Here is a 10117-nt window from a genome sequence, read left to right on the forward strand (position 1 = left end):
AGAAACAAAGAGGATATTAAATTGCTTCCATTAACTACAACTCTGGAATTTCTAGTGTAGACAGGAAACCTTGTGTACATTCAAACATTTTTCTTATGTTTTAAAAACCAGTTGATTAATTTTTAGTGATTATTGTTGTAGCTTGAATGTTTACTAGTTCAAAATAAGACCAACTCTGATGATCTAAACTGATTCCAGGAAAAATAGTTTTCCTGAACTAGAAATAACATATTTTTTTATTTATTTTTGTCTTAAAGGAAGGAGTTTTACTATTTAAGTTAGAAGCAAACACTGAAATGTTTATAGTTTTGGAACTTCAAAATTAAAGCCAGCATTGATTATATTAAGTTTAAATTGTTTGTAAACAATTTTACTTGTCTGTAAAAAAAAAAAAGCACATATGATACTTCAAAGCAAAAGAGAACATTAGCATAGAGATGAAGTGTGTGCAGGTTCAGGATCTAGTCAGTGAGTCATGAAGAGCCAGAGAGAAAGATAGAGACAGACTGAGAATACATATGTACTTCTACACCAATCAGCTAATAAAAGTAACTCTGGAATCATCGTAACATTTACCCTCTGATATAATCTTTAGCTTTTCCATGTAATTTAGTTATGACTGAGATCATGGTTTATTTTATACAAAAAAAGATGTTAGGGACTCTTTATCTAATTTCATCATTTGTATCAAACCATGATCCCATCCTCTCTGTATTTAACATTTCTAGATTTGTATTGGGGGGTAAGTAAATATGAAAATCAATTAGGAGTTCAAGACAAGACTTGGTCCAAAGGCTTTATTTCCCCTGATCAGGGCAGAAGAAAGACTTTCTCTCTCTTATATTCTATATTTCTCTCTTTCATTTTTAGAAACATGGATTCAGGCACACTGGAAACCTTCCAGAGCGAACTCACCTGCTCCATCTGCATGAACTGCTTCCTGGACCCCGTCACCATAGACTGTGGGCACAGCTTCTGCCGTCCCTGTCTGAGCCTTTGCTGGGAAGAAGGCCAGACTCCAAGGAGCTGCCCTGAGTGCAGGGGACTATCAGAGAGGCCCGATTTCCAAACCAACATTGCCCTCAAGAGGCTGGCTTCCCTTGCCAGACGGGCCAGAGCTGACCACGACCACAGCTCTGAGGAGCAGATCTGTGTGACACACCAGGGAGCCAAAGGCCTCTTCTGTGAGGCTGACCAGACCCTGCTCTGTGGGCCCTGCTCTGAACGCCCCGAGCACGCAGCTCACAGCCACAGGCCAATACACAGGGCTGCTGAGGAGTCCCGGGTAGGTGATGCCTCTCGAGCAGTCTGGGATCTAGAGGCTCCTAAGTCAGAGAGGAAGACCAGGATGCTGTGATGGTGGTGGGGGTGGAGATAGTGGAGGTGGGAGTTCTGAATGTGGATCCTCGCATATAATGTGTCCTTTCAGTGTTGTTGCCCAATTGTCCACACGTGTGGAAATGCAGCATCCTGGGGTGGGTGGCACCAGGGCCACAGGCTTCTGATGGGAGCTTGAAGCTTTCTTACTCGTGCTGTATCAGAGTTTGAGTGGCAATTTCTTAGGAAATGGATTTCATCATCTGTAAAGTTCCCCCAGTTCTCTAGTATGCTCTTCTGTCACTTTGACACTGAAATGTTCCAGTCAAATTAGATTCATGTGGGAAAACTGGACCACAGTACTCTAACTCAAGATTTCTGTGTTACCAACAACTGCCTTTGCTCATGAATAAAGGGATAAAACTTATGATATCATCTTCCATATCAGTAAATCTCATGGATATTTTTCAGGAGAAACTTCTGAATAGAATGGATTATTTATGGGGAATGAGAGAAAAAGTGCAACTCATTCTGAATCAGGAAGCTAAAAAGGCTCGGTCATTTAAGGTAAGAATAAAAATGTTCAATTTAATTATTTGTATAGATATTGATAGAATGCTAGCTTAGACGTTTAGGTCACTATAAGTTCCCCTTAAAGGATATTGGTCTCTTTCTTGGAAAAGTATTGTTTTCAAATGACCTATCAGTAATCACATTTAGAACAGGCCAGTGCATTCTAGTTTGAAGAATACTGGTGTGTTGGAGAACCAAAACATGAAAAGTATGCCTAGGGCAAGTTTTGAAGGTTTGAATGAATGTTCTCAGATGTGAAGTATAAGACAATATTGTACTCAGTGTGACTGAGAAGGAGAGGAGAGTAGTACCTAGAGGGAAAATAGAGCATATTTTAAAAATTTTACCAAGTGGGATTTGCCTCATAGAAGAATACTTGGAAAAATCAGGGAAAGAAAAAAAAGAGAAAAACAACATTCAGGTTAGAAAGGAAATAATTGATAGAGTAAGAACCCTGAGGTTTTGGAGAAGACTCTTGAGAGCCCCTTGGACTGCAAGAAGATCCAACCCATCCATCCTAAAAGAAATCAGTCCTGAATATTCATTGGAAGGACTGATGCTGAAACTGAAACTCCAGTGGTTTGACCACCTGATGGGAAGAACTGACTTATTGGAAAAGACCCTGATGCTGGGAAAGATTGAGGGCTGGAGGAGAAGGGGACGACAGAGGATGAGACAGTTGGATGACATCACTGATTCAATGGACACGAGTTTGAGCAAGTTCTGGGAGTTGGTGGTGGACAGGGAGGCCTGGCGTGCTGCAGTCCATGGGGTGGCAAAGAGTTGGACACAACTGAGGGACTGGACTGAAGAACCCTGAAGAATTCTCCTAGGAAGAGAGCCTGGGACCCCTCAGATAGCTTGGTTTATACACAGGCAGAGACTAAGCACTAAGAGAAAGGATGGACCGGAAGGACCAACAAATATTCAAGACCTTTTGATGTGTGAGGCAAAATTTTTTCAACAGCTTTTTTGATGATATTTAGGAAATAATATTTGAGATTTTCTTTTGAATGTGAACATAATCAATGCTTTGAATCCACTCTTCCCTCAGAAGTTTGTGGCCTTAAGGAAAGAGATGATCAAACTTGAATATCAGAGGATGCATCCAATGCTCCAGACGGAGGAGCAACTGCACCTGGAGGCCCTGGAGCAAGAAGCAAATGAAATTTGTCACCAACTCAAGGAGAGTGTGTTCAGAATGACTCAACAGAGAGAAAGTCTGAAAGAAACGTATAGAGAGCTGAGTGAGTTGTGCCACAAGCCGGACATGGAGCTGCTCCAGGTGAGAAAGGAGGGTCCGTCCTCAGAGAGAGAGACAGTCTTCTAGACGAGCTGCTGTGACACTGAAATGTTCCCTGCATATACTGTTACTCTCAGCTAAGGGATGGTGCTCCCTGACCCCCATTATTGTATTTGTCTAATCTCCTATTTTATCATATCCTGGTAATCTTAGGAAGATTTTTGCCCTTTTTCTAGCTAACATAGGGCCAGATATGTTCAGTTTGATCCAGAGTACTATTCAGACAGATGATCCAAAATCAGCAATATTTTGTGACTAGGGGTCAAGTTAACTTCTTGGAATAAATCTCAGTAGATGTTATCCTAAACCTTTGTCACTTGGCTGTTATCCCAAACTTAGTGCAGACACTGAGGTTTTGCCCATTTTCTAAGCAAGATTGTCAGAATTGGTCATTAGTTTTAAGGCACTCTAGAGTTTGTCTTACATGGTTCCCTGTTTTGCTTTAATTGTTATCATAGATGGTGAGATTGCTCCTTGGAAGTAGCATGGGCAATGAGTGACACTGGAATCCTAGATGTGGCTGCATCATTTAACACACTTCCTGGCCTCCTTCCTTCCTTAATGTGCCCTGAGGAAGCCCATCATGTTTTACTTTAAGCTCTGTTATTAACATGGCTTCTGATTGTTCCTTAGAAGAAAATTAGAAAAACAATACCTTATTGAACAATCAGGAACAGTACAGAAGATGTGAAAGGACAGAACTCTCATGAGTAACATCTTTTTTTTTTTTTTCATTGCAGGCCTTGGGAAATATATTAGAGATGTGAGTATAAATTAATGATTTTTAATTCTGATCAACTTTCTCTGTTTGATTAAGTGTGTTACACATTTCTTTCTTGGTACCATTGGAAATTGCTTTCAGCTCCTCCTGAATATCTAAATTCCAGAATGAAAAATCTCTTATTGAAAATGCATAGTATTTGCAGATATCTTATAAGCATGTTCCCATACGCTTTAAGTCATTTGTAGACTACTTATGTGTGTATGTTTGTGTGTGCTAAGTTGCTTCAGTCCTGTCTGACTCTTTTTGACCCTATGGACTGAAGTCCACCAGGTCCTCTGTCCATGGGATTCTCAAGGCAACACCTAATAGATAAATGCAATTTAAATGATATGTAAATAGTTCATTGCTATTTGGCATTTTCAAGTTTTACCTTTTGGAACTTTCTGAAAGTTTTTTCTAAGCATTTTCCATTCAGAACCAGAGTGGAGGAATGGTTTGAGTGTGATAGATTGAGAATATGGAATTGACATATATGCACTAAGCCGTATCTGGCTCTTTGTGACCCCATGGATTGAAACCCTCCAGGCTCCATGGAATTTTCCAGGCAAGAATACTGGAGTAAGTTGGCATGCCCTACTCCAGAGGATCTTCTTGACCCAGGGACCAAACCCGTGTTTCATGTCTCCTACATTGGCAGAGGGGTTCTTTACCACTAACACCATCTGGGAAGCTCACAATAAACTTTAGTGAAGGGAACTTTCTAAGCTGTCAAAAAGGAAGCACCTACCATAGTGAGCTGGAAGATGAATAAGAGAGTAAAGAGGGAGATTCCCTAAGAATGGGAAAAAGGGCTATGATTTTGTTCCTAGCAGTAGCAGTGACTTAGCCTGTTTCATCACAGCAAGCCCTCTTGTAAGCAGGACCTCAGAGGGAGGGTTTCCTGGTGTTCTCTGGGATATTAGGCTTCCAGGACCAGGGAAGCCAGGCTTGAATTGGATTCCCTTTCTGGGCTGACAAAACCAAAGGTGTCTCACTCAGTGAACTCTTCCTTGTATTAATAGAATGTATCCTTGATAACTACTTGCTATCTTAAGTCTCAAAGGAATTTCCTGAATTTTCTGGTCTCTGTAAACTGCCCAGGATCTTTGCATTACCTGAGATGGAATAAGAGGGAGGGAATGAAGTTCAATGATTTGAAAACTGAAATCATGTCTTGGAAGAATGGGGAAGTTGCAATTTGATATAACTTACATTTAGAGAAGAATATAGTAACATTTTTATATTCCCAAGTGTGTAGAATATAATAATATGCAATTAACCAAAAAATAAGAGAATTCTGACATTTCCTGGAATAAATTTTTTTTTTTTAATGTTCATATGATTAGCCTTTGGTCTTGACATATATTGATGTCATTTGTTACAGGACTGACTTGGTAGAGATGCAGAAACCTCAGTCAGTGAACCCAGAGCTCACTTGCTGGCCTGTCACTGGAATCCTAGACACGCTGAACAGCTTCAGAGGTAAGAGTCATCCCTGTGGTGATCAGGACTGCATTTCATGAGAGCTTCCTAGGAAGGAACTTTCTTCTGTTATTTTATATTTTCTGACATCAGGTTAGTACATAACTTTACAAAGTTGCTGCATATTTTCTGCCTATATTAATACAATCGCAGTTGAGCTTTGCTCAACTAGAGTTTACTGATGATTTAAAGCCAGACATATGTTTATGTCATAGACAGAGCAAGAAAAGAGCAACCAGGTTGCTCATGTGATTATAAAGAAATAGAATTTAGTTTTGTGAAGATCAGTCAATCAAAATATCAATCAATATTTTGTTTACTCAGTTATTTCACTCTTGAAAGTTAAATATGTCCTTGCTGGGTTCTAATATGCTCTATGTTATAACTGCCTTTATAAAAAACTGCATTGTAAAAGAATATTTGTTATCAGAAAAAAAATCGACAAGAAAGACTAAAATGGCTTAAGTAGAATAATTGTATTGCTATCGGATCAATCTCAAAACAGCTGAAGGATATGTGAACATGGTTAGCCAGACATACTTTTATTTATTTTTTTTAATTTTTTAAAAAAATATTTTATTTTATTTGTTATTTGTAAAATAATATTTTATTTATTTATTTTTACTTTACTATATTGTATTGGTTTTGCCATACATCGACATGAATCTGCCACGGGTGTACAAATGTTCCTCATCCTGAACCCCCCTCCTACCTCCTTCCCCATACCATCCCTCAGGGACATCCCAGTGCACCAGCCCTGAGCATCCTGTATCATGCATCAAACCTGGACTGGAGATTCATTTCACATATGATAATATACATGTTTCAATGCCATTCTCCAAATCATCCCACCCTCACCCTCTCCCACAGAGTCCAAAAGACTGTTCTATACATCTGTGTCTCTTTTGCTGTCTCACATACAGGATTATCATTACCATCTTTCTAAATTTCATATATATGCTTTATTATACTGTATTAGTGTTTTTCTTTCTGGCTTACTCATTCTGTATAATAGGCTCCAGTTTCATCCACCTCATTAGAACTGATTCAAGTAGATTCTTTTTAATGGCTGAGTAATACTCCATTGTGTATATGTGCCACAGCTTTATTATTCATTCGTCTGCTGATGGACATCTAGGTTGCTTCCATGTCCTGGCTATTATAAACAATGCTGCGATGAACATTGAGGTACACATGTCTCTTTCAATTCTGGTTCCCTCGGTGTTTGGGCCCAGCAGCAGGATTGCTGTGTCATTTGGCAGTTCGATTTCCAGTTTTTTAAGGAATCTCCACACTGTTCTCCATAGTGGCTGTACTAGTTTGCATTCCCACCAACAGTGTAAGAGGGTTCCCTTTTCTCCACACCCTCTCCAGCATTTATTGCTTGTAGACTTTTGGATTGCAGCCATTCTGACTCATGTGAAATGGTACCTCATTGTGGTTTTGATTTGCATTTCACTGATAATGAGTGATGTTGAGCATCTCTTCATGTGTTTGTTAGCCATCTGTATGTCTTCTTTGGAGAAATATCTATTTAGTTCTTTGGCCCAGTTTTTGATTGGGTCATTTATTTTTCTGGAATTGAGCTGCAGGAGTTGCTTGTATATTTTTGAGATTAGTTGTTTGTCAGTTGCTTCATTTGCCATTATTTTCTCCCATTCTGAAGGCTATCTTTTCACCTTACTTATAGTTTCCTTCATTGTGTAGAAGCCTTTAATTTTAATTAGGTTCCATTTGTTTATTTTTGCTTTTATTTCCAGTATTCTGGGAGGTGGGTCATAGAGGATCCTGCTGTGAGAATGTTTTGCCTATGTTCTCCTCTACGAGTTTTATTGTCTCTGGTCTTACATTTAGTCTTTAATCCATTTAGAGTTTATTTTTGTGTATGGTGTTAGAAAGTGTTCTAGTTTCATTCTTTTACAAGTGGTTGACCAGTTTTCCCAGCACCACTTGTTAAACAGATTGTCTTTTCTCCATTGTATATTCTTGCCTCCTTTGTCAAAGATAAGGTGTCCATAGGTGTATGGATTTATCTCTGGGCTTTCTGTTTTGTTCCATTGATCTATATTTCTGTCTTTGTGCCAGTACCGTACTGTCTTGATGACTGTGGCTTTGTAGTAGAGCCTGAAGTCAGGCAGGTTGATTCCTCCAGTTCCATTCTTCTTTCTCAAGATTGCTTTGGCTATTAGAGTTTTTTTTTTTTGTATTTCCATACAAATTGTGAAATTATTTGTTCTAGTTCTGTGAAAAATCCCATTGGTAGCTTGATAGGGATTGCATTGAATCTGTAGATTGCTTTGGGTAGTATGCTTTCATTCACTATATTGATTCTTCCAGTCCATGAACACGGTATATTTCTCCATCTATTTGTGTCCTCTTTCATTTCTTTCACCAGTGTCTTATAGTTTTCTATATGTAGGTCTTTAGTTTCTTTAGGTAAGGTAAGGTGAAGTCGCTTAGTTGTGTCCGACTCTTTGCGACCCCGTGGACTGTAACCTACTAGGCTTCTCCATCCGTGGGATTCTCCAGGCAAGAATACTGGAGTGGATTGCCATTTCCTTCTCCAGGGAATCTTCCCAACCCAGGGGTCGAACCCAGGCCTCTCGCATTGGAGGCAGACGCTTTAACCTCTGAGCCACCAGGGAAATCTTAGTTTCTTTAGGTAGATATATTCCTAAGTATTTTATTCTTTTTGTTGCAATGGTGAATGGAATTGTTTCCTTAATTTCTCTTTCTATTTTCTCATTATTAGTACATAAGAATACAAGGGATTTCTGTGTGTTGAGTTTATATCCTGCAACTTTACTATATTCATTGATTAGCTCTAGTAATTTTCTGGTGGAGTCTTTAGGGTTTTCTATGTAGAACTTTTCTATGTAGAAGATCATGTCATCTGCAAACAGTGAGAGTTTTACTTCATCGTTTCCAATCTGGATTCCTTTTATTTCTTTTTCTGCTCTGATTGCTGTCCACCACTGAGGATAATGTTTGCTGTGGGAGTGTCATATATAGCTTTTATTATATTGAGGTGCGTTCCTTCTATTCCTGCTTGCTGGAGAGTTTTTATCATAAATGGATGTTGAATTTTGTCAAAGGCTTTCTCTGCATCTATTGAGATAATCATATGGCTTTTATTTTTCAATTTGTTAATGTGGTGTATTACATTGATTGATTTGTGGATATTGAAAGAATCCTTGAATCCCTGGGATAAAGCCCACTTGGTCATGATGTATGATGTTTTTAATGTGTCGCTGGATTCTGATTGCTAGAATTTTGTTAAGGATTTTTGCATCTATGTTCATCAGTGATATTGGCATGTAGTTTTCTTTTTGTGTGGCATCTTTGTCAGCTTTTGGTATTAGAGTGATGGTGGCCTCATAGAATGAGTTCAGAACATAGTTTTAGAAGGTCCCAAATTATTCATTTATGCCTTTTCATAAAATTTTGGACCTTTGAAAATAATTGGTACAGAATAAAACCCAAAAATGTCCATATGATAGTAACATGTCATCCACATTTTTCATGGTATTAAAGACAAAGGAAATAAGAAACGATTTCTAAACAAAAGAAAAAAGAATGTTTAGGTTAGTCCTGAGGCGAAGTATCAAGAGACTGACATTAAATCAGATTTCACACAGTTCTCCATATATCTGTCTTTTTTTCCTTTTGCTAATTGATTTGAGATGTTTCTATATGCTCTAGATACTAAAAATAATTATTCTTCACAGAAAACCAGTCTGAACTTCATCTGCTCTTTGTTTTTTGTTTCCTTGGAGGAAGGAAAATGAAAGAATTTATTGAGTCGAGAGATTCTATCTCTCATGACATGGAAATCTCAGTTGCTGACCTGATTTTTGTTCTCTCTGCAGTGGATAACGTTCTGCGTCAGAAAATGACCTTTCATAATGTGAGCCTTTCTGAGGATAATACAAGTCTGATGTTTGGAGATGACGACCATGGCATGTCCAGACAGCCCCGGGGTACGGAGAGTTTTGTGGCCTGGGGAGCTCGGGCCTTCACCTCCGGGAGGCATTACTGGGAGGCAGATGTGATGCAGTCCTCCAACTGGATTCTGGGAGTCTGTAAAAACATCTTGACAAGTGATACCACTATCAGCATTGATTCTGAAGAAGCATTTCTTCTCTTTTCTATGAATGTGAACGATCATTATAGTCTCTTCACCAACGCTCGACCCTCAGTTCAGTATGTGAAAAGGCCTCTGGGTAGGATTGGCGTGTTTCTGGATTATGACAATGGAGCTGTGAGCTTCTATGATGTTTTCAGGAGTTCCCTCATATATAGTTTCCTTCCTTCCCCCTTCTCCTCCCCTCTGAAGCCTTTTCTTTGCCTTAGGTCTCCATGAGGTGCCCACTTCTGGGACCATTTATTGAAACTACTTCTTTCGGGATATTGCTGTCCTTAACCTCATGTGAGGCCACAGGATACCTGACTGTCCAAGCACATTGTTACTTAATGTAATATAATGATTGTATGTTTACAAAATGGCATAACCATGCTCTATGCATTAATTTGTTAATTAAATTTTCTTTTAATAAAATTTTTATGGAATATTTAATAGAATATAATCTATTGCCTTTCTTCCTTTTTAAGTAACAATCTATTAAACTAAAAATTATATACCATAAAGATCACTGCATTTAAACCACATGATTCAATGT

General features: G+C 38.7%; 1 protein-coding gene across 1 annotated transcript; it reads left to right on the forward strand.

The window, feature by feature from the left end:
• The first annotated feature begins 874 nt into the window (after positions 1-874).
• Positions 875-9801, forward strand: LOC138084453 (tripartite motif-containing protein 64-like). The gene is made up of 6 exons (XM_068978749.1): positions 875-1285; positions 1789-1884; positions 2945-3188; positions 3485-3492; positions 5339-5438; positions 9308-9801. The coding sequence occupies exons 1-6, from the start codon at positions 875-877 to the stop codon at positions 9799-9801; spliced, it is 1353 nt and encodes a 450-aa protein (XP_068834850.1).
• The last annotated feature ends 316 nt before the right edge of the window (positions 9802-10117 follow it).

Source organism: Capricornis sumatraensis, chromosome 8 (genome assembly GCF_032405125.1).
Source record: "Capricornis sumatraensis isolate serow.1 chromosome 8, serow.2, whole genome shotgun sequence".
Classification (NCBI taxonomy): Eukaryota; Metazoa; Chordata; class Mammalia; order Artiodactyla; family Bovidae; genus Capricornis; species Capricornis sumatraensis.

Excerpts from the sequence above, each read along its gene's own strand:
- LOC138084453 (XM_068978749.1), top strand. The coding sequence starts at position 875 with ATGGATTCAGGCACACTGGAAACCTTCCAGAGCGAACTCACCTGCTCC. Across the intron at positions 1,286-1,788 it reads GGGCTGCTGAGGAGTCCCGG|GAGAAACTTCTGAATAGAAT; the intron begins GTAGGTGATGCC and ends GATATTTTTCAG. Across the intron at positions 1,885-2,944 it reads AAAAGGCTCGGTCATTTAAG|AAGTTTGTGGCCTTAAGGAA; the intron begins GTAAGAATAAAA and ends CTCTTCCCTCAG.